Source organism: Schistocerca cancellata, chromosome 7, assembly GCF_023864275.1.
Source record: "Schistocerca cancellata isolate TAMUIC-IGC-003103 chromosome 7, iqSchCanc2.1, whole genome shotgun sequence".
In the NCBI taxonomy this organism is placed as follows: Eukaryota; Metazoa; Arthropoda; class Insecta; order Orthoptera; family Acrididae; genus Schistocerca; species Schistocerca cancellata.
This window is the reverse complement of record NC_064632.1, coordinates 443,784,912-443,810,140: the sequence shown is the minus strand read 5'-3', so window position 1 is coordinate 443,810,140 and position 25,229 is coordinate 443,784,912. Positions and strand designations below refer to the sequence as shown.

Sequence of the window (25,229 nt, the reverse complement as noted above, 5' to 3'; positions counted from 1 at the left end):
GAAATAGAGTGTTTTTAACCAGGAGATCCAGGAAAAATCTGGGAATTTCTTTTTTTTTTGTCCGTGTATACACCACATTTAACCATGTTGAACTTGTCAAAGACCTAATCTTCTTTCCTGATCCCTAGTGGAAAAACTTCTCTGCTAACACTGTTACCAATCCTGCCAACCATAGCCAACTTAATCCCAACATCCAGTGTCGCCTCACCCATGTCATACCACCCCAGCCAACATCGACCCTCCCCCTGTTTCACCTAATCATCCCCTGGTCATGTTATGAGAATTCCTTACCTCCAACTTTGCCTCACTGTCCTTCCCCAGGTTCCTTCCTCAGAAGGGAGGAAAGAACAGCCATACACCTCAAAACAGATCCTGGCCTAATAGGCTCCATAACTTTTCTGATGAATCACAGGGACTACCTGGCAAAAGGTTTCTGTGCACTTTCTGACTCCTCCTTCCTAATGAAAACATTAGGCACTTCCCAGAACCTCTACCCGAGTATCCCCCCCCTCCCCCCCCCTATCCCCTCTCCTATTGTAGTTGGTTATTGTGATCCCACTGAAAGCATTTCTCCTCTTGTTGACCACCACCTCCAATTTATGGCCTGAAACCAACCTCCCACATCAGAGATGCTAACAAGTTTCTTCACTGTCTCGCCACCATCTCCACACCCTCACTTCTTAGACCCCTACTCATCACTGTTGGAGCCACCTCTCTATAGTGAACTTTCCTTATGCCCATGGACCTATTGATCACTACCTCTCCCAGAGTCCTTCAGGCTCCAAACTCACTACTTCATTCTTCATACAACTTACTGACTTTATCCTAGCACACAATTACCTCTCCTCCAAAAGTGAAGGTATACAAACAAACAAATCTGTGGCACAGCCATGGGCACCCGTATGGCACACTCCTATGCCAACCTTTTTATGTACCATCTAGAGGAAACCTTCCTAGCCTCCCAAAACCTCAAACACCTGATCTGGTTTAGGTTCATTGATGATATGTTCGTGATCTGGATTCAGGGCCAAGACACCCTATCTTTATTCCTTCACAACCTCAGCATCTCCTCTCCCACCTGTGCCACATAGTCCTGCTCAACCCAGTGTGCCACCTTCCTGGACGTTGATTTCCTCCTCTCTAACAGCTACAGAAACACCTCTGTCCACATTATACCACCTACCACCAACAATACCTGAATTTCAAAAGGAGCCATCCATTCCACACCAAAAAATCCCTTCCATGGAGCTGGGTTACTTGGGAACTGTGTATCTGCAGTACCAAGAACTCCCTTGCCCAGTATGCTGAAGGTCTCACAAAGGCCTTCACAGAGAGGCACTATTCTCCAGACCTAGTACACAAACAGATTTCCTGTGCCATATCCCCTTAAATGCCCAATCCTCCCACCACCCCAAAGAACCAGCTACAAAGGGCTGTGCTCTTCATCACCCAATTCCACACTGGGTATAAGCAACTGAACCACATCTTTCCTTAGGGCTACCCAAGATCATTCCCACCTCTCCTAAAGTGGCGCCCATTGTCCATCCAACCTCCAAAACATCCTGGTCCATTCCTATGCCACTCCCAAACCTAGCCCCTTGTTACAGGGATCATATCCCTGTGGAAGACCCAAGTGCAAGATCTAAGCAGTCTACCAACCCAGCTCTTCCTACTCCAATCCTGTCACAGACTTATCCCACCACATCAGAGGCCAGAAGCCGTGCTATACACCAACACTGCTGCAAACACTATACTTTTTGTGTTTGTATGACTACCAACCAGCTATCCACCAGAATGAGCAGCCACCACCAAACTGTTGCCAAGAAGGTTGTTGTCACCCTTTCCCAATTCAGACACTCATGCCACCTTCATTGTATGTTCCTGTTAACAACTCAACACTTCTGCTTTTCAGTGAATGGTCTTCTTCGCTCCTACAGTATTTAGGTTTGTCCTTCTTCAGTATTTAGGTTTGTCCTTCTTCAATATATTTTCTTAGACAATTCATATGGTGAGTATTGCCACCAGGTTCCTATATTTCTCTGGAATCTAGGTTATCTTCACACAGGATGGTGTCTACCAGTTGTTCAATTCTTTTGTAGATACTTTGTGTAAGTATTTTGCAACAATGATGTATTAAACTGATGGTTCAATAATATTCACACCTATTAGTACCTGCCTTCTTGATCTGGTAGGCCACTGCATACAGTATGTTATCTTGACCCCTAGGTACGTAGGATACTCTGAACAACTGCTTCATGAGGGAAGTTATTAAGCCTCTAGCACTGCAACTCCTTCATGCTATCATATGCACACAAATCACCATCACTGAGCTTAGTAGCATCACCACATTGCTTACACCAGGTTAGCATGTGCACCAGTTTCACATATTCCATGGGAATGAATACACAAAGAGTAGTTACATTAACTCTTGCAGAGGCTTTCTCAGAAAGAGTCCACATAGCTTTACTTAACATGAATGCCTTATCTCGGCAGAATTCTGTCTAAATTAGTTTTAATAGACAGCATAGAGTTATTACAATGTGAAACAGTAACAGTAAACAATACTTAAGCAAGGCAATGCCAAGCCATGGTGGTGAAAGATTTGCAAGCCTTCCTTGAAGAACTATGAATAGTACTACTCCCTAGTCTGCTTTTTTGTGTGATATGTTGTTGACACTTTTTTGTCACTCTCTTGTAAGAAACGTTGACACTTTTTTGTCACTCTCTTGTAAGAAACATTTTTAATGGTTTGCGAACTCACATACAAATTATGGGGAAGAAGATTTTTCAGTACCAGGCCTTCTGTGATTCCATTACAGGATGCTTTGATGCTCTGATTGCAGAGCCTGAGGGCTCCGCACTATACTAAATTCTCAGACAGTGATCATGGATAGATCTATATTTCTAATCATTTTTGTATTGTCTTATGTGTCTTGCTTGATATAAATTTCCTTTCAGCCATAATTATCATCAGTGTAGCAATTTTCACTTATGTTAGTGTATAATGTTAGTGTATAATGACAGTATGAAATCATTGCATTGCATGATTGGGAGTTAACTGGCTGATTTGTATCTAGATGACATACAATAGTAATCAAATACTGAAACTACTGTAGTGTTACATGTTATTTTAAAATGATCCACCAAAATGTATTATTTTATTCCAGGGAATCGTGAAGATCAGCATCAGTTAGAACTTGCAATTGAATTATCTCTGTGTGATCGTGAACAGCAGCAGGACTCTGTGCAGGAAGCAGAAAATGACCAAGATATGGATATTGATGTTGATGTTGCTGTTGACAATTTTCTTCGTAGTTTAGCTGGCCAACGACTAGACGCCAGCAGTGAAACAGGTGTGTATATTGTTACTGAAATGAAATTTAATTCCTTCATTCAAAAGAACTACCTTATAATTATTTTAGAGTTGGTACTGAAAACCTAGCCACTTATGCAAGAATTGCTTTTATTACTGTCAGTTTTCTATCTATAAAAATTATACATCAAAATAGATGCAGTGTCCTAATTACAGATGTTGTGCCCTTGTATTTCACGAATAGAAAATGCTCTCAACCAACAGTTAAATGTTTTTCACAAGTTGGAACATAGTTGTGGGTCTAAACAGTGATCCAGGAAGTGCAGAATGAGTTTCTTTTATTTCTTCCAATGATCAAAAAACCTTTGGTCATTAGACTACCAGTTTCAGTCAGCAATCACCATCTTCAGATCTGTTTTATAACTTGTTCTAAAATGACAAAGGCGTAGTGGAATTGTCATAAAATATACACTACATCAGCATAGCATAGCATCCTCATATATATTTAAAATTTGGGTTAAAGTAAGCCACAGTTCTGGCAGATTCATGGTGCCTCTATCGCTGCTGGTCGTGGCCAGTAGTGATAGAGGCTGTATGACTGCCAGAACTGTGGCTTACTTTAAACCAAATTTTAAATATGTGTGGTATGGATATACTGATTTTGTGTATATTTTGTGGTGATACCATTATGGCTTTTTTATTTTAGGACAAGTTATGACACATACCTGAAGATGGTCATTGCTATTTAAATGTTTTTTCTGTCCATTTTTGAAAAATGAGGTTGCATATACTACGAACAGAAAAGAAAAACAGCGACACACAATGAACAGATACACAAAGGACCTATTCTCAGAGAAGAAATCCAATTAATGAAACTGAGTGTCCCTTTTTAATTTATGCATTTACAATACATGAGATTGCAGAAATGTTGCTGGAAAATCTCTGTAATTTTACTGATAATCATAGTTATTAAATTTTTTTGTAAGAAAGTTCTGGTAGAATGTAAATACTTTGGGAGTAAAGGAGACCATTTCCCGAAAAGCAGAAGCATTTAATTGTCAACAAGCACACATGAAAAAGAGAAAGAAAACTTGCTGTTCTTCAGAGGAATCCCTGTATTTGCCACAAGCCAGCAAGCATTCTACTCTGTTCTGTATGTGACTGTCTACAACTCAATGTTTCTGCTTGTCGGTGAATGGTCTCCTTTACTCCTAAAGTTATTAATTTCCACAATTTGAAATTTGTGAACACTTTACTTGAAAACACTTAATTTTATACTCCACATGAAATTAACCATATAACTGTCAAATTCCTTTGTTGTGAATCTACATCACATATAAATACTGGAAGGATTAAACAAGAAAACTCTCCATAAAGCGGAGGCATTGAGCAGTCAGTAGCCCATAAACAGGACTGAAAATGTCACTAAGCTTTCAGACAGTGTTATCCTGGTTGATTACATGGTACCTCGCATCATAGCTCAACTGGGATGGGGATATGAAAGGGAAAGGTAGCAAGGGAACAGGCTGGAAATGTGATACTAGTGAGATGGACCTGGTGCGGGCGTGGGGAGTTACATGTGGCACACAGTGAAGTTAATGTGAGGGGGAGCTAGAACAGGGGCCATGAAGAAGACTGTGTAAGTGTGGAATGAGTGAAATGGGAAGGTGGGGAAGGGGAGGGCCATGAGAAGAGAGACAGGGGTGGGTTGGGGGTAGGACAGGGGCTAAAAGAGACTGAGGCCAGGAGGATTGTGAGCTCACCAGTGTCACATTCCTGCCTTGTTCTCCTGCAGCCTCTTCCTCACAGACCTTAGCCACCCTTTACTATGCTTTTCTGTGCTCTTCTGTCCCCACCCACCTCCTTTTTTCATTCACCTACCCCATGGACAGATGGGGAATCAAACTCCTGTCCTTCTGAGTAGAAGTCCATTGCCAAATCACTTGGTTAAAATCTAATTTAATATGTCCTCTTCACAAATATTTCTGTTCCTGTGCACATTCTCACTCATCTAGCTTGGCATATTTTAACCCTTTGACTGCTACAAATGGGCTTGCTACACTCCATGGAGAGCATAGCTTTGTCATCACCTGGGAGACCATGTTCTGACCACTACCTAAATACTGGACTTACCACATGGTCTATCTCCCCTGTGCTGCATATTCCTGGAGTGCTGGGCATGACAACTTTAGCTGCTGTTACAAGTTTTGGCTTCCCTCACTCCCCATCAGTACAAAATAAATGCAGTTACTCTATTAACAATAAATATTACAGGTTGCCCTGATACCATGGATGCAGAAAGAACAGAAAAATGCATTTTAAAGGAGAGAAAGATTATCTACTTGAGTACAGAAAAATACATTTTAAAGGAAAGAAAGACTATCTACTTGAGTACGCATAGTCTAGGGGTAGCGTCTTTTTGGTCCTGGGTTCCAATCCTACCACCATTTAAATTTTGAATAAAAATCATCAGCAATGGCGGCCAATGACTTCTGGCATAAGTAGTCACCCACATTCAGCAAACAGCCTTGTCAAAGAGTTTGCAGGACCGGACACAGGCTCAGGGCACTCTCTTGGCCTTGGGGTGGGAAACTGCCCCTAAAAGCGGAAGAATCAATAATGATCTGTGGCATGAGGATGCAGGAAGCAATGGAAACCACTACTTTAAAGACACATAATGTGTATTCACAGGACATATGACAATAATTGAAGAAGTGTCATGATGATTTCTCCAGTGGCAAAAGATTCCAGACTAGTCCACCATTCAGATTTCCAGGAGAGGACTGTCAAGGGGAAGGTGACCTTGAGAAAAAGACTGAATAACCAATGAAAGCACAATGTTCTATGAGTCAGGGCATGGAATCTCAGAAATTTGAATGTGGTAGGGAAACTAGGAAATCTGAAAAGGGAAATACTAAGGTTCAGTCTAGATATAGTGGGGCTCAGTGAAGTGAAATGGAAAGAAGACAAGGGTTTCTGGTTAGACAAGTACAGGGTAATATCAACAGCAGCAGAAAATAGGGGTAATATCAACAGCAGCAGAAAATGGTATAACCAGAGTACGATTTGTTATGAATAGTAAGGTGGGGCAGAGAGAGAGAGAGAGAGAGAGAGAGAGAGAGAGAGTTATTTATTGTAAACAGTCATAGTGAACACTGTTCAAGAATCACAAGAGGAGGAGGTACACTTGGAAAATGCTGGGAGATATGGGAAGATTGGCAAGGAAAGGAATACATGAAAAACACCAACAAGAAGGAGGACAGGGTAGCAGGACATATGTTAATGTCACAAGATAACTTCCATGGTACTAGAAGGAGCTGTAGAGGGTAAAAACTGTAGAGGTAGTCAGAGGATGGAGTACATACAGAAAATAATTGAGGGCATAGGTTGCCAGTGCTACTGTGAGATGAAGAGGTTGACACAGGAGAAGAATTTGTGGTAGGTTTCATGAAACCAGTTAGAGCACCGAAGACTCAAAAAAGAAAGGGAAAAAATGAACTTAAGTTTCTCACTTTAAAACTCCTCTGGAGATGAAACACTCGATAGACAAACACACAGGTGTGTCAGTACTGTTTTGTGCCTAAGAATTGTACATTTCCTGGAATTTTTAGTAGGATGGTAGAAGCCTATGATAAAGCAATACATCACATAGGATTCATCTCAGTAACTTAGAATTCTTTCATAGTTACTCTTCCATAAATCTGCTGCCCTACATATATTCATAACTGTAGTAACTCAAGCAAAGGATGAATCTATTAGTGATAGTGCTCTAATACATCGGCAGTCGTTGGGAACCACAGTAATAACTTTTTCACTCCTCATTTGTTGATTTAATTCATGAATTGTCAGTGACACAGTTGACAGGCAGGCCACTAATGAAATACTTATCACTTCACTCTAAGAAATCTATTTGGCAAAAAAATTTCACATGTTACAGTATGACATCTTTCTTTTCATTATTATCCAAATTTCTGACCTGCATCTGGTTAAATAAAATACTGCACAAAATTTTAAGACTTTTGTGAGGTAAAAATATATTACATTGACTTAACATATGGTTCGTTTTAGGACATTCATTGCCATGTATGAAATCTAGCTAACAATTCAAAAATCATCACCCTGTTTGAGATAATGGTTTTATATCTACAAGTGGGTTACACAAATTGTCAGAGCCACACAGGAGTGAACATTCCAGCCACTATGAAACACTCACAATCTGGTTTTAAGAAAACCATTTGATGCTTTAAAATCTTACAGTATGATATCTTGTTGTTGTGATCTTCAGTCCAGAGACTGGTTTGATCCAGCTGTCCGTGCTACTCTGCCCTGTACAAGCTTCTTCATCTCTGAGTAACTACTGCAATGATATCTTAAAAGAATGAATTTCTTTTCATTACTCTTCTTGGTTATTGTGCTGCATCCAATAAAATAAAGCATTACATGATATTTCAAGATTTTTAAAGATGTATAAACTCATTGTGTAGACTTTTCGTATGGTTCATTTTACGTCATTTATTGCTGTGTATGAAATGAAGCTAACAAATCGAAATTTTATGTAAAAAATTGAGTGCAAAGTCATATGATCACTGTTCTCAGGATATTGATTCTCATATCCATGGGAGTGTTGTGTGCATTTCTGCCAGTGTTCTGTCCATATGCAATGGCAGTCATGTGGTTGTAATATCCTTTGTATTTAACAAACAATTCAAAACATTGAAATGAGTTTTTTTTTGCAATGAAAGCCTTTTATCTATTGAGATGTAGATGTATTTTTTGTTTGGCGGAGTGATGTATTTCTTTCAACAGCATTTTATGTCTTGTCAGAATAGAATACTGTGGTATTGCACACATTAATACTTATAATACCTTGTGTGGGATACTCACCTTTAATCGAAACCTGTTTGTTGTTATGTACCAAAAGATGTAATCGCTAAGTAACTAAATGGATTGATTATTTTAGTTTCCATGGAGACCTTTTGTTTATTAAAAACCTTTAGAATTCATGACAACTACATGTAATGATATCAGTTTGCCTGCTAGTCTCTCTAGCAACACTTTTGCAGTGATCTTTATATGGAGACATCTGATACCCTACTTCAGTTTGTTTTATCCTGTGATGCCAAGCACCAGGTATAATTGCCTTTCATCATTTTCAAGGTTTCTTCCTCTGTTAAACCACAGTAATGTGCCATTTTCTCAGACAAAAATGAAGATGAAACCAGCAACGTGAATAAGATTACAGCAGCAAGTCCACAAAGGCCGAATGATAGAAAGCTGCTGAGCGCTCAGGGCAGAAATTCAGCTACTTGGCTGCCCTATGTGGGTGCTAAGTGCCTTGTGCATTTACTCATCCAGGGTGTATACAATCCGGGACAACCGGGAAATCTGGGAAAAACCCGGGAATTTTTTCATCCGGGAGAAAACCGGGAAAAAACCGGGAATTTTTCATAATTCCGGGAATTTTTCATTGTTCTAGCTTTCAGTTAAATTTTTATAATTTTGACTGGTACGAAATGATTCTCTAGCAAAGAATGTTACTGTATCTTGCTACTGGAGAATGATAATACAGCAATAAAATATAAAAGAGAGGAAAAAATAAAACTTTAGTGGCAAAGGAGATGCGCAATTTACAATAACAAAACACCATACACGCACAAGAGTCTGGAAAATCGCAAAAATTTGTCAAAGGCCGTAGGGCGAAGACTGTGTAATTCTTCTTAACAATAAACTGCTTGCTATGAGCATGACATCACAACTGTTCACATTAGGTTCATTTGACCACTTGCCAGAGGGCTTGTGCACACGCGTAGTTCATTCGCGTATGAGCAGTACCTTTTCACTCTTCCCGCTACTTGAAGTGTGGCTGTTAGCTGTATGGGCAGTAGCAGCAAACAGCCAGATGCAAACGAGAAAAATTTTTCCCGCATGCCCTAGTTGCCAGATTCGTGCATGCGCAGAGTTGTCTGAGTTGTAGTGGGGTAGTTGTAGTCTCCACGTGACCCGTATTTGTGTTAAGTGAAGTTTACTGATTTCGCTGCTTCTCTTGGTTTACAGCTCCCACGTCAAATGAAAACAAAACTGATTTCTGTGGCTGGGAGCTATCAAGGGAATCAAAATACATTCACATAATTATGGAGGGCAACAATATATTATTAGTTTCAGTTTTCTGATTTAATTTATTTCCAAGTTTTAGCAGTTACGCATTAATCGCCTTGCAGAACAGTGAAATTATTTTTGCAAGTTTGCTAAAGAAATTGGGCTTTATTAATCTTTCTGCTGAGGCAACCATTTTATTTGAAACAAAGGTGTTTCATTCCACAGTATTGACTAGTTCCAACAGTTCGCTGAATTTAAAGTGCACGTTATCATATTCTGCCATAATAAACGACCAAAAATGAGATCGTAGAGTATCAGATGGGACCTACTTCATTGTGAATCTAGAAAAACAACAATGTGCACTTCAAGCCGAATTATGCATTTTAGTATGGTTTACGAAATTACGATGCCCTTGGGAGTATCCTCTGATTCCCTTGTTCTTTTATGGTATAATGTAAGCTCTCTTAGTGCTTTGTACATAACGAACATGCGGGCTTCCTACACCATTGCAGCTGCGCACGCGCAATAATGCCTGTTTTCTGGCACTCTCTGGCAACTGGTAAATAGAAACTATTTCTAACAGTCTCCGGCTAGTTTTGCGAACGGTGGTTCGAAAAGTGTTTCTTTCAAAGTAAATTTCTTTTTACGCAAGACGAATTATGTTACGTGCGAGAAAGTGGGATGAATTTCTCAATCACAGAGCGTTTAAAACTGAACACTTTGAGGACCAGCCACTTAACAAGAATTTCAAGCCCAGACATATATGTCATAATTTTAAATTTACTGGCACATTTGTCTGATGTACCTTAAAGTACAACACACGCAAAAAAAGATCAATATTACACGTGAAAGCTTAACTTCTGTTGTAGCTTGTTAATCGTAGAGACCAATATTATATATGAAAGCTTAGCTTTTCTAGTAGCTAAACTATGTATATTAATCTAAACCTTTTACTTTTCCTCTTTGTGTGCTCGCACTAGGTAACCAGTGATCTTGCTATTTGCTCAGTATAACACGTGTTCTATGCTCTGAATATCTGCTGTCATCGGCTGGCAAGATCTCGTGGCATGAGATATGGATTGGCTTACAAAAGGAAATCACAACCGCGGTTTCAACGCTCCGTGTTTGGTGCAATTCTAATTTATACTTTCGTAATACAAAAATATGCAGCATATATGTAGCTTTCCAAAACTTCTCTCCTTTTTTTTTTTCATTAAAGGTCTTTCCAAAACTTCTCTCCCCCGTCTTTTCTTTCTTTTTCCGGGAAGTTCTTACGCGAGTGTGTATAACGTTAACCATTCATAGTATTGATAAGTTTTACAGTCGCGAGGGAAAATCTACTGAAAACCTACTGTCACTTAGCACAGAAAAAGTGTATTTTCGCCCAGAAAAAAGCATATTTTTTAAATGGGATATCCGGGAAAAATCCGGGAATTTTTTTTCCTTGTCCCCGTATACAGCCTGTCATCCAGAGCACACAGAGACCCAAGCAGGCAGCCGCGTTAACATGTAGGGAGCACAAAGGGTGTGGGAACGGGGTGCACATATACATGCCTAGAGCAGCTGATGGGAGGACAAATTGTGCACGTAAAAGTGTCCAGAGCACTTGGGGACAGTAGCAGTGGTGCATGTTAACACATCCAAGGCACTCAAAGGGTTAGATAACGTTTCCTGGTGTCTTCTTTGTTGGTTTTTAATTACAGTATGAATATAAAATATTGTAAACTTTCAGTAGAGTTAATAGTTTCTAATACTGTATACTATACATGGCACAGACCTGCTCAGTAGCAAATTTATTGCTGTCACCAATGCAATAGTCCTTGTTAGTACTTCTCTTTTTCTTCTCTGGGTGAGTTTCCCTCTTCACTTGATAGCATGTCCACACATCCCCTCCACATATCTTCCCCCCCCCCCCCCCCCCCAAAAAAAAAAAATTAAATAAATAAAAAATTAAATAAAATAAATAAATTCCTTTTTTTGCACAGTGTTTACTTACTAGGCTTTATCATCCTGGTATCACATTCTGTCACTTTCTCCTTCAAAATCATTGTTAGTTTTCCCTATCATTCAATGAATTGAATAACATACATAACAAGCAATGATACTTGTCAGTGAAAGTATTTTCCTTGACCATTTTTGATACTTATACTTTGAGGTAACTGTGCAGGCTACACTGAATAGGGTCATGAAAATATACAGGCATGTGACCAAGTTATTTTTCATTGTGACCTAGAATCACAGTTCAGTTTATCAGTACTCTATGAAATGCCTGTGTGAATTAATAGTTGTCCCAGTGTTGAAGAACCTATAAAGAAAAAGCTAGGATACCTAACGTAGCAGTCGCCTTCTGGGCAGAATACATTTATTTACACTACTGGCCATTAAAATTGCTACACCAAGAAGAAATGCAGACGATAAACGGGTATTCATTGAACAAATATATTATACTATAACTGACATGTGATTACATTTTCACGCAGTTTGGGTGCATAGATCTCGAGAAATCAGTACCCTGAACAACCACCTCTGGCCGTAATAACGGCCTTGATACACGTGGCCATTGAGTCAAACAGAGCTTGGATGGCGTGTACAGGTACAGCTGCCCATGCAGCTTCAACACAATACCACAGTTCATCAAGACTAGTGACTGGCATATTGTGACGAGCCAGTTGTTCGGCCACCATTGCCCAGACGTTTTCAATTGGTGAGAGATCTGGAGAATGTGCTGGCCAGGGCAGCACTCGAACATTTTCTGTATGCATAAAGGCCTGTACAGGACCTGCAACATGCAGTTGTGCATTATCCTGCTGAAATGTAGGGTTTCGCAGGGATCGAATAAAGGGTAGAGTCACGGGTTGTAACACATCTGAAATGTAACGTCCACTGTTCAATGTGCCGTCAATGCGAACAACAGGTGACGAGATGTGTAACCAATGGCACCCCATACCATCACACCGGGTGACGAATACACACTTCCAATATGTGTTCATCGCGATATCATCAAACATGGGTATGACCATCAAGATGCTGTAAATAGAAGAAAAAAAAAAGACGTTTTGCCATTCATGCACCCAGGTTCGTCATTGAGTACACCATCGCAGGTGCTCCTGTCTGTGATGCAGCATCAAGGGTAACCGCAGCTATGGTCTGCGAGCTGATAGTCCATGCTGCTGCAAATGTTGTCGAACTGTTCGTGCAGATAGTTGTTGTCTTGCAAACGTCCCCATCTGTTGACTCAGGGATCGAGACGTGGCTGCACGATCTGTTACAGCCATGCGGATAAGATGCATGTCATCTTGACTGCTAGTGATGCTGTTGGGATCCAGCACGGCGTTCCATATTACCCTCCTGAACTCACTGATTCCATATTCTGCTAACAGTCATTGGATCTCGACCAGCGCGAGCAGCAATGTTGCGATACGATAAACCGCAATCGCGATAGACTATAATCCGACCTTTATCAAAGTCGGAAACGTGATATTATGCATTTCTCCTCCTTACACGAGGCATCACAACAACATTTCACCAGGCAATGCCAGCCAACTGCTGTTTGTGTATGAGAAATCGGGTGCAAACTTTCCTCATGGCAGCACGTTGTAGGTGTAGCCACCAGCGCCAGTCTTGTGGGAATGCTCTGAAAAGCTAATCATTTGCATATCACAGCATCTTCTTCCTGTCGGTTACATTTTGCGTCTGTAGCACGTCATCTTCGTGGTGTAGCAATTTTAATGGCCAGTAGTGTATTTTCCTGACTGTTGAAACATCTAGTGCATCAATACAGTTCTTGGTACATATGAATGTCACTACTACAGAGTATGGTAATGGAAAGTCCTTGATAGAATATAAATAATTTAGAGTAATGGTAACAGCTCACCAAATAATTGAGGCATTGGGTCATCAACAGGTTCATAAACAAGTCTGAAAACATTGCTAGTGTCTGAACAAATTCTTCTTCAGAACTCTAGAGTATGTGTACATTGTCCCAGCACTACATTATAAAGTGTACTTTAATAACAATATCTTCATTGTGAAGAGTGAGTTAATAAACTGGACAAACTGCTACGGGAGTTTAATTGACTAGAAATTCTTTCATAAATTGTCTGAATTTTCTTACAGTTTCACTTGTTGTCTGCTTTGTGCTTAGTTACGTAACCAAAAACCCTATTGTGCTGCAGAATAGCATTCAAATAAAAAAATTAAAATTTAAGAAGTGCTAGATATGTCTACAGTATTGGTTTAGCAATGAAAATAAAATATAATTAAAAAACCTCTACACAGTGACACAAGATAGTAAAGATATGGAATATAATGCAGATGACGTAATATATAGGGTAGTGGGTGACATCAAAATAGGTTGTTTCTTAAGAGTAACAGAATATGGAGGGTGCAGTTTTCATTTTTGTGCATGCATCCTGGGAACTTGATGACTCCCCACCCTCTATTCAGATTTGCACTTGAGTAGTAAACTTACCAGAAGCTGTAATTTGATCACAACTCTGACATCTATTTGAGGCAAAGAAACTGGCACACATACTAATGCAAAAGGAAACAGAGTTACTCATCAGCAACAGAGGAAGAGCTTCTATGAAGAACACACATTTAGACTCTTTGACGTTTTATCTGACAGCTTTAATGCCACTTCTGTACTGCTGTAATGATATCTGTGTAAGTGTGTATATTCAGTTTATGTGTTAAATGGTTAAAACACAGAACTTTTCATTTTCTGTATGATAAAATTCAGCAGCCCTTGTAGAAATCTACGTTAGGGTGTGAAGGTTTTTTTTTTCCCCTGTGAATTAAGTTGCACTAATTACAAACTGTGTATTCATAAGTGTTAGAGGGTGCAGTTTTAAATAATGAGCATTAAACTGTAGGTCCCCATTCCCCAGTTGGATAAATGGGGCAGGTTAGCACCATGCAAGTCACTGAAGTGACGTCCAGTTGAAAGACCTGCACCAGGCCAGTGAGCTCCAAGGAAGCTCTGGGTTGAAGGACCACTCCAGCCAATCTGATTTATGTTTTTTTGTGGTCTTCCTAAATCATCTAAGGTAATTTTGGGATGATCCCTTACGCTGTTCTTCTGTTGAGGGTGGTAATACGGAGCTGGATCCCTTTAGTAAGAGTAGAGGTTCAAATGCCTATCCAGTCATTAATATTTAAATTTTTTAGAATTGATTAAGGTAAATGCTAGGATACTTTCTTTAAAAAAAATCGGCCAGTTTTCCTCCCCACTGTTGTAAAAAGTGAGATTGTGCCCCATCCCTAATGACCTCATTATCCATGGGATATGAAAAACAAATCTTCCTTCTTTCTTTCTTCTGCTGTTTTCCAAATGTTATTACATATGTCCAACATAACAATACACTTGTGTGTCATTATTTATTAGCAGATGAGTTTAAGATTACGTATGAGGAGGCTGGGGAAGTTGGTGATTGTTAGCTCCCCATTGCAGCTCCAAGTGGACCAATCACCTCAGTATGTAAAATGTTGGTGGTTGAGATCTTAATCATTAATCATCTGTACAATGTAAAATTCTTAATGCACAGAACTGAAAACTGTTAACATGAGACAGAGGTAATAATTCCTGAAGACCACTTGTTGCATTGGAAGTAGACAGAGACAAAATAATCACTGCACGTGAATGTGCCATTTCAAATCTTTCCATGTGTTTCTCTTGATCTGTGTTCTCAGTAATTTATCTTTCCCTTCAACTCATTTTCTTGTATGAATGAATGAATCTATTAGATTGATGCAAAAGTTCATAGCATTTTCTCACAAGTTTAATAAACACAACAGATACATATAACAGAGACTTTAATTATCCGTAATATATTCTCCTTCACATTGGGACACTTGTGGTCTGAAGACAGAGTGCGTACCCATACAATTTTTGAACATTCCCCATGGAATGATCACAGTTCATCACATTTGTCAGCTCTCAAGTACACTGATGTGAACCATTGGGAATTAATGTGTTTAAATGATCTTCATCAAACTCTGAAGGTCTTCCTGAACATGGAGAGACACTAATGTCAAAATGATCCTCCTTAGAACAAGAAAACCATTTTCCTGCTGTGCTCTGTCCAGTGGCATTATCCTCACATGTGGTGCAAATGTTTGTGCCATCTTCACTGCTGTTACCACTCAACTGAACTCAAACAGAAGAATATGTTGGAAATCTTCAGCTCTCTCCACTCAGCACTCTACATCCTAGCATGCACAGATCTAATCACTATCTCCAAATGACAAAATGGCAATTTGTAAACTCAAATAGCAACAGTGAACTACAAATAAAAAACAACAACCGATAAAGAAACCCAACCGGAATACCAATGAGCAAAACAAAAATGCTACTAACTTATGCAACTACCTAATATATAACACCATATCTTCTCACCTCAGTGATAGACATTGTTTCTCCCAAAACAATTGTCATTTAATGACTGAGATTGCTGTCATTGTTTAGTGACATCATGTTTTACGATACTCAACTAATTTAGTGGCAAGTAGTACTTGCCTAATATAGAAGTAATTCATTCAGATTTAATCTGTCTGGATAGAAAAAACACTGTCAACATATTTGTAAATTTATGTTTATTCATTACCATTATATTTAAGTAATCTGTTTGGAATGGAATTGGAAAACCAATAAACACCTGGTTTGCTGGTTGTGAATAAACACCTAAAAATTCTGTCATTATTGATTCCTTTTAGAGCCGTGCTTGTTTCTCCCCATCTATACATGTGAAGTGAATATTGCTTGTTTTCCTAATCCAAAAACTAGCAAACATATCTTTACTCCCATTTATTTTCACCTTTAGCAAAGGAAACTAGCCAAGTCAGTGTTACATAGATCATTTTTAAGATTTATGTGATAATAGTGTTGCTGCTTAGGTGTGACTCACTTGTGTATGTGGTTACATGTTGACCTTTTAGAGTTTGACAAGTACCATAAAAGAGTACACTTGAATTTAATAACAAAATAAACAAATTTATCCTTTACACTACTAGTGCTATAACCGAAGTATACTTTTAACATGTTGATTTTCTACTTTCGTTCAGAGTGTTGTATCGATCCCACCAAGAACAATAGCCTTCAGGCATGTGACATCAGTCAAGGCATACATTAACAACATTGAAGTAGCTCCTAGAAATTTATTACTAACAATGTGCAATACTATGTAAATGAAATCTAGTTAACCAGCAAGAAATCTGTACTTTGAAAACAGCTACTGCTTTCTCATTTACAATATGTAGCTAACACTCTTAACCTAACAGGATCTTCAATCCTTAAATGTAGGTAATCAGGTAATTTGTAGAACTGGTGAATGATGTATGTTTTTAATTTTCTTTTAAATTGTTATGGTCTGCCAATTTCTTGCTTTGTATTGGAGATTTTTTTCACATGAGTACATAACTCCAATCTGAACTGCAGAGAAAGAGACAAATTCAACCTGAAGCTTATTTTTGTTTTTTTTTTGTAGTGGAGGAAATCACACTTCAGCAGAAACTGGAATTTTATCCACTACTGAATATGTTGCTGAAATAATTATTCACTTTGCAGCTCAGGGGTGGCTCTGTCCATCTCCAGAAATATCAGCCAGGGAAAGATACAAAGTTGTAACCACAAATGTACTTAACAACACTTTAGTCAGAATAGATTTTACAAAAGTTGTTACATAATGCACGTGAGTAGACAAAATAAGAACAAAGTCTTTGTACAGAGTATGGAGTGATGTGCATCACCCATCAGTACCAGAACTTAACTGACAGCAGCCCAGTGTTACAAAACTTAACTGACAACACATGCTGCCAGGTGATGTGCATGTATAGACAATGGCACTGTATTGTAACCATGGAAATATATGAACAACCTTAAATCAAAAATATAAAAATAAAAGAAACATATTTAAGTGTGAACTAAAAATGATGGGAGAAGAAGACACAATAGTGTGTACAGGATACAATAAACAGCTTTACAAAAAATATAGATGATGATAGGAGTTGCCACCAGGTGGCAAGACTGAGTTGAGAAATGATGTAATTTGCACAACATTAGTAGTAAATTGTAAAATACCAACTGCTCATAATGCACTATTCATATAAATACAAAATATAAGGTATGTGTCTATTCAGTCAAGCTTTGTAGTCATATTTTGTCATCAGATTTACCTTATTTTTTGTGTGAATAGTGAATGACATGTAGTTTGTATTTTATCATTTATTACTAATATTGCCCAAATTATGTTATTTCTCAACTCAGTCTTGTCACATGGTGGCAGCTTCTGTCAGCTGTTTTTTGTGAAGCTGTTTATTGTGTCTTGTATACTGTATGCACTGTTGTATATATCCTTTCCTTTTCGTATTTTTAGGTTTATACTTAGATTTTTCCTTTGTTATTTATATTTTTAATTTAAAGTTTTCAACTATTTCCATGGGCACAATACAATGCCACTGTCCCATACATGTACAGCAGCTGTTGGCAAATGATATCAGTTAAGCTTTTCAGGGCTGTCCTGCTATCAATTAAGATCTGGTACTGATGGTTTACGCACATGGCTCCATACTCCTTATAAAGCCTTTGTTCTTATTTTTGTGTGTCTAATCCTGTACTTTATGTAACACCTTTTGCAAAAATTATTGTATGTGTATGTTAGTTACATTTGGGGTTACGACTATGCATTCTTCCATGGCAGATATTTCTGATGAGGGCAGAGCCCAAAATGCACCAAGAAATTGCTTCTGAACAGCAAAGTGAATAATCATTTTAGCAAGCTATTCAGCAGTGTTTAAAGATTCAAGTTGATTTGATGCTTGCTTGCCTCCTACATGACTTCATGTTGCATCTCCAAGCTGTAATCCGTAGGTAGCGGCCTGAGTGAGGCATGTCATCGACATTTCCTGTCTTTCTGTATCTCCTCCATGTCCCAACATCACTTTGGTTCACTCCAAGACGCCTGGACACTTCCCTTTTTGAGAGCCCTTCCTGGCACAAAGTAACAATGTGGACATGATCAAACTGCGGTATTGACCATCTAGGCATGGTTGACCTACAGACAACAAGAGCCGTGTACCTCCTTCCTGGTGGAATAACTGAAACTGATTGGCTGTCGGACCCCCTCTGTCTAATAGGTGCTGCTCATGCATAGTTGTTTGCATTTTTGGGCAGGTTTAGTGACATCTCTGAACAGCCAAAGGGACTGTGTCTGTGATACAATATCCACAGTCGACATTTATCTTCAGGAGTCCTGGGAACTGGGGTGATGTAAAACTTTTTTTGATGTGTGTATTTAGCATCATCATTATTCCCATACTAATGTGTTCCCCGTCTCTTCTTTGTAAAACTTCTTATATTGTTCTTCCTCTTACAAGATGACTCTGGGTTTTCTTGATGCAGTAGCCAGTGATAGTTACCAATGATAGAACCATTCCGACTTTCTTGATATCTCCTCTCTATGACACAAATGTCCTAATGGGATCTTTCCCCCTGCTCATCACTGACTGCTCTTAGATTTTTCTGGAAAGAAGTTGAAATATGATTTAAGAAAGTGAAGTTTCAAGCCCATCAGACAATCCAATTTTTCAAACTTTTGAAGCATGTGTTGAACAGTGTTCCTGTAATCTGAATCCTTTGTATTCCCAAGAAATTTGCAAATGACATCTCTGAATGCAGTCCATGCCTCTCTTTCATTATACATTATCGCAGCAACAAATTTGTCATTACACATTAATTTGTGGTTGTCAGGACCAACAAAAACACCTTCTTTGAGTTTGGTCTCTGACAGACTAGGAAAACAAACAATGGAAAATCCAGGATGGAATAGTGACAATATTATGAAAAGGATAGATTGCTACTCACCATATAATGGAGATGTTGATTTACAGACAGGCATAACAAAAAGCTTAGGCAACCGGAGACAGTGATCATGTATGTGTGAGCTGCATTTGCTTGAATGTGTGTGTGTATGTTGTCTGTTTCAGAAGAAGGCCTTCTGACCAAAAGCACAAATGTTTTTGGAAATTAGGAAAACATTCACACAAATTATAGAAACATATCCCAGTTTTAGGAAGTGTTTTCACAAATTACTTCATCATAACAAGCTAAATGTGGGGTCAGAGGTGTAATATTTTTTCACAGTCAACAAGGTTCAATCAAAATTTTTAGTTCCAGGTATGAGATTTTGGTGAAATGTCCATTTGTCTCTGATCCAGTTATCAACACTTGCTCTGCTGTATAGGTCACACAGAAAACATGGGTACTTCATAAATCCTGCCTGCTGGCCAAATACCATGCATATAACCTTCAAGTCCCCACGGATCATCTGTTTATGATCTGAGTATTTTGCTTTTGCATGGATCAATTGTATATTTTCATGAGTTTCTTTTAAGTACATTTAATGACCAGTTGGCACTGATGCATATTTGTCACCATAATGTAAAAGAACAGCTTTTAAGCTTCTTTTAGGTGAATCAATAAACAGCCTCCAAGGATCTTTTCATACTCTATCCAAGTTCATGCATTAATCCAGGTACATCTGAATAAAGCGCTAAGTCACTTTCTTGTTCAAACTAAGATGTAAAGTGCAAGTCTCTCCACCTATAGAAACAAACAGAGATACCTTCAGAAGTAAATTCTTATGTTTCAGTCTACATGCAAGCAGTTTTGCCTTTTCTTTGGTTAGACTTAGGTCTCTAGCAAGGTCACTAAGTTCAGGCTATGTAAACACCTCACAGTTTCCATGTCTAGCACATTTGACAGTAGGATCTACATCATGGCTTGAATCTGCTGGATCACAATCACTTCACATATTTGTAGGAAGTGCAGTTTCTTGTAGTGTCTCTGGAGGTTGGAATGCTTGGACCATGAGGAATCACGTGGATGACAGATGGAAAGGCTGGGTATAGTGTTTTCTTTAATTATAACCACTAACATCACTACAACAAAAACAACAATTTTCGCAGTAGTTCATTTGATCCTGCCTCACCATTTGGATGCTGAACCTGAAACTCTTTTTTTTCATTCCCTTTAACCATGTCCTTAAGTCTTCTATGCACACATAACACACTTTATTGGGTGCCCAATATTTGTCTTAGTTCCCCAGTTGAAAGCAAAAATATGCAAAGTGCACCTTTTTAATAAAGTCTGTTACATTTTGTTGATGTTTTCATATTAAATATTCACCACAAATATAACAGAATGAATTTGGAGAATTCACACAACAATGAGGTGTCATACTGCAATCTCATAATGAGCCTTTATCAAAACTCACTCTCTGATATCAAGTTACTGATGTTTAATTTTGTCCTGTGACATACAGCTTGCAGTAGTAGTTTCCTGGACACACACACACACACACACACACACACACACACACACACAAGGAAATAAAAAGAAAAATGGTACTTATGTGTTTCCTATAAGCATCCAGTAAGCAGTGAATCATGAATTAAAAATCCTGAATAAATTGCAGGTGCTACACACTTTTTATGCTGATTTTCATATTGAGCATGGAAAAATACATAAGGGAGAACTGAACTTATTAAAAAGCTTTTAGTGATTGGCTAGTCTTATTTTTTGAGATTATGTTTTATGCTTAAAATTTTCGATAAAGATTTTGTGGTTTCCAGTAGAGCTGTGATTTTAGTCCATAAAATCTGAACTACATCCCAATTATGATATTTTTCATCCTCAAGGTAGTGCAAACTTCCTTTTCCTTGCACTAAATTTACCAGTTCTCCACAGTCCTCACAATGTGAATGTTGGCTGATTTGCTGTTGAAGTTCACCAATTGTCATTCAAAGTCTGTACATTCAGATGCTCAGATCACCTGCATTGTGGCTGTGCATGTAGTGGAGTACTTATTTGCAAAGATCAGCCATCTTCAGTTGATGGTGATCATTGGGGAATCCACCAGTATCAGTGCCACTGTGAGTGCAGCCTTAGTCATTTTTGGCTGATCCCAGAAGTGCCAAATTTTTGCTGAAGGATTGAAAACCACTTTAACCTTATATTTTCTTAAGCAAGTAATTCTTGTACAGTAATATTTGATTGTACTAGCTTGCAACAGAGTGGTCCTAAAGAGGGGAGCTCAGTATACTTTTGCCAGTATACACCCAAAGATGGCCAGAAGACCTCCCACTGAAATATGAGTGCAGGAAGTTGCCAGTTCAGCTGAAATTCCATGGAACAACATAATGCTTTGTTAGTTTAGAAAACTTACATTAAAGCAAAGTACTAAAGATTCTCAACATTGTTGTTTGACAATCTTGGCAATTTGTTTCTTCCACTTCAGATATTATGCAGTTTGGAGAGTTCTGCTCTACATTGTCTGTGAATGATGGGATGTCATTATAAATTTACAATGCACATTTATCAATCTTTTTACAGGGTCAGGCAGCAGCACACTTCAGAGCCAAGGACCGGGACCGGGTAGCAAAGAGGATGGCCGCTTCCAGATTGGAGAACTCCACCAGAACGGCTGGGTCGAGGGCCCGGGGTCTGGCACCAGCCACCTGCTGCAGCTGCGGAGGGCGCACTCCACAGGAGACTTGTGCTGTGCGCGTCCCCCACCTCCACCACCACCTGCATTCCTCTGTGCTGTCGCCCATACAGCACATAATGCAGATTCGTAAGTCTCTATCTTTACTGCAGTTTCCTTCATTTTTTCAATGAATTCAATATTCTGACTTATTAGTTATATCTTACTTTTCTACAACTAAATTGGCCGGCAGATATCAGTCCTCTATAAATGATAATTATTTTATTTTGTCACATTTGTGGGGAAGATAGTTAAAAGAACCTTAAAGCTTTTTTATGTTTGACTTTCTGACAACTTTGGTAATCAAGGAAAATCTTTGAGCTGAACTGTGAAAGTGATAAAGAAGATGAGGAAGAAAAAAGAAGCAGCTTTGGAACATTTTGTAATGAATTCCAAAACACTCTGTTAGAGCTCATAGCATGATTTGGGTTGTATTAGAGCAACACACATGTGATTATGGTTAAATAAAATGTAGACTGAAAACATTTCTGTGTGTCAAACAGCAGGAATAGATACTAACAAGTAGGGCTAATAAATGACTTACAACATGGGTTCAGAGCCAGAAAGTCAACCTAGTCAACAATTTTTGCCTTTTTAAAAGAAATACTAAAAGCCATGGATGATAAGCAACATGTATCTAGAATATTACTTGATCTTAGTAGAGATTTTGATGTTACTAATCATGACATTCTATTGCATTAGTTAAGAAATTATGGAATTAGAGGCCAGTCTGAAAGGTGGAGGCAGCTATACCTCAACAATCATCAACAGATTACAGAAATAAGATCTAAAGACAGTGAATCCAAAGAGATTCTAGTTTTTGCAGTAATAGGGCCTATTCTATTTCTGCAGTTTGTAAATGACTTGGCTGATAAAATACATGCTGAAACCACAGTACTCTTTGAAGAGGACACTAATATTTTAATTAAATCATATGGTGAGGAAAATGTGCAGGAAATTACAATATCGATAGCTTAGCACAGTACTTCAGGACCAATAGGCTCATCATAAATTCTGAAAGAAATTGTGGCAGTTAACTTTCACATTGCACAAATCTCAATCTTGCAAACCCGGTTTTCACCATTTAAGGAAAAGACGTCTCAAGTGTGGGTCATACAGAATATTTAGGTATACCATTCATTAGGATTTGAAGTGGGGAATGTATCTTAAGAATTAAAATAAAAAATTTAATACACTTACATTTATTGTTGTGATTCTCACTCAAAATACGAGCTGCTTACCAGTGGTGACAATGGCAGAAATGGCAGTATACTGTCAGCAAATAAGTACAAAATTATTTTTTGGGTGAATTCCACAGTTGTTTTAAAAATTAAAAATACAGAAAAAGATCAGCAGAATGATAAAGGAAGTCAAATGCAATTATTCCTGTAGACCGCTTTTTAAAAGTCTGAAAGTACTCTATCTGCCTTGTTTGTATATATATGAAATACTGATTTTTACAAAATGGAGCCTCTTAAGAAAAAGAAAACTTCTTCAAATATAACTATTATATAGAAGCTTATGAAACTAGGCAGAAGCTGATCCTACACATAAACAGAGAAAGTACAAAAGAAAAGAAATAATGCAAAATCCAGGCTGGATGTAAAAATATTATGAAAAGGATAGTGTCTACTCACCATATAGTGAAGATGCTGAATTGCAGATAGGGATAACAAAAAAACTATAAGAAAATGAACTTCTGTTCAACAAGGGCTTTGTCAAAAATAGACAACATGAACATACACACATTCACACAAGTGCAACACACACATGACCACAGTCTCTAGCAACTATCAGTTTAATAAGTCACAGCTGCAAATTACTAACACGAATTCTTTACAGACAAATGGAAAAACTGGTAGAAGCCGACATCGGGGAAGATCAGTTTTGATTCCTTAGAAATACTGGAACACGTGAGGCAATACTGACCTTACAACTTATCTTAGAAGAAAGATTAAGGAAAGGCAAACCTACGTTTCTAGCATTTGTAGACTTAGAGAAAGCTTTTGACAATGTTGACTGGAATACTCTCTTCCAAATTCTAAAGGTGGCAGGGGTAAAATACAGGGAGCGAAAGGCTATTTACAATTTGTACAGAAATCAGATGGCAGTTATAAGAGTCAAGGGACACGAAAGGGAAGCAGTGGTTGGGAAGGAAGTGAGACAGAGTTGTAGCCTCTCCCCAATGTTATTCAATCTGTATATTGAGCAAGCAGTAAAGGAAACAAAAGAAAAATTCGGAGTAGGTATTAAAATCCATGGAGAAGAAATAAAAACTTTAAGGTTTGCCAATAACATGGTAATTCTGTCAGAGACAGCAAAGGACTTGGAAGAGCAGTTGAACGGAATGGACAATGTCTTGAAAGGAGGATATAAGATGAACATCAACAAAAGCAAAACGAGGATAATGGAATGTAGTCGAATTAAGTCGGGTGATGCTGAGGGAATTAGATTAGGAAATGAGACACTTAATGTAGTAAAGGAGTTTTGCTATTTGGGGAGCAAAATAACTGATGATGGTCGAAGTAGAGAAGATATAAAATGTAGACTGGCAATGGCAAGGAAAGCATTTCTGAAGAAGAGAAATTTGTTAACATCGAGTATAGATTTAAGTGTCAGGAAGTCATTTCTGAAAGTATTTGTATGGAGTGTAGCCATGTATGGAAGTGAAACATGGATGATAAGTAGTTTGGTCAGGAAGAGAATAGAAGCTTTCGAAATGTGGTGCTACAGAAGAATGCTGAAGATTAGATGGGTAGATCACATAACTAATGAGGAGGTATTGAATAGAATTGGGGAGAAGAGGAGTTTTTGGCACAACTTGATGAGAAGAAGGGACCAGTTGGTAGGACATGTTCTGAGGCATCAAGGGATCACAAACTTAACATTGGAGGGCAGTGTGGAGGTTAAAAATCGTAGAGAGAGGCCAAGAGATGAATACACTAAGCAGATTCAAAAGGATGTAGGTTGCAGTAGGTACTGGGAGATGAAGAAACTTGCACAGGATAGGGTAGCATTGAGAGCTGCATCAAACCAGTCTCAGGACTGAAGACCACAACAACAACAACAGGTAAGCACAGTGACTTAACGAAGGCAATGAGAGTTACGGTAATGTAGGATATGTTGCAGGGAGAGTTCCTACCTGCACATTTCAAGAAAGCTGGTGTTGGTGGATCTAACGGCATAGGCTGTGAAGCAACTTTGTGTTGGGTGGTGTGCTCAGTGATGGACCAGCTGTTTCGTGGTCAGTTTGTCGGTGGCCATTTGTGTGGATAGACATC

At 38.5% G+C, this 25,229-nt stretch overlaps 1 protein-coding gene across 3 annotated transcripts in view; it reads left to right on the top strand.

Annotated features, from left to right (window-relative positions):
- The window catches only part of LOC126092311 (ankyrin repeat and IBR domain-containing protein 1-like), a 564,318-nt gene that overhangs the window by 467,939 nt on the left and 71,150 nt on the right, over nucleotides 1-25,229 (top strand). For all 3 annotated transcript variants that reach the window (XM_049907838.1, XM_049907837.1, XM_049907836.1), the window contains 2 exons: nucleotides 3,168-3,353; nucleotides 21,798-22,038. In XM_049907838.1, coding sequence (XP_049763795.1) covers nucleotides 3,168-3,353; nucleotides 21,798-22,038 — 427 coding nt within the window. The remainder of the gene's footprint in view (nucleotides 1-3,167; nucleotides 3,354-21,797; nucleotides 22,039-25,229) is intronic.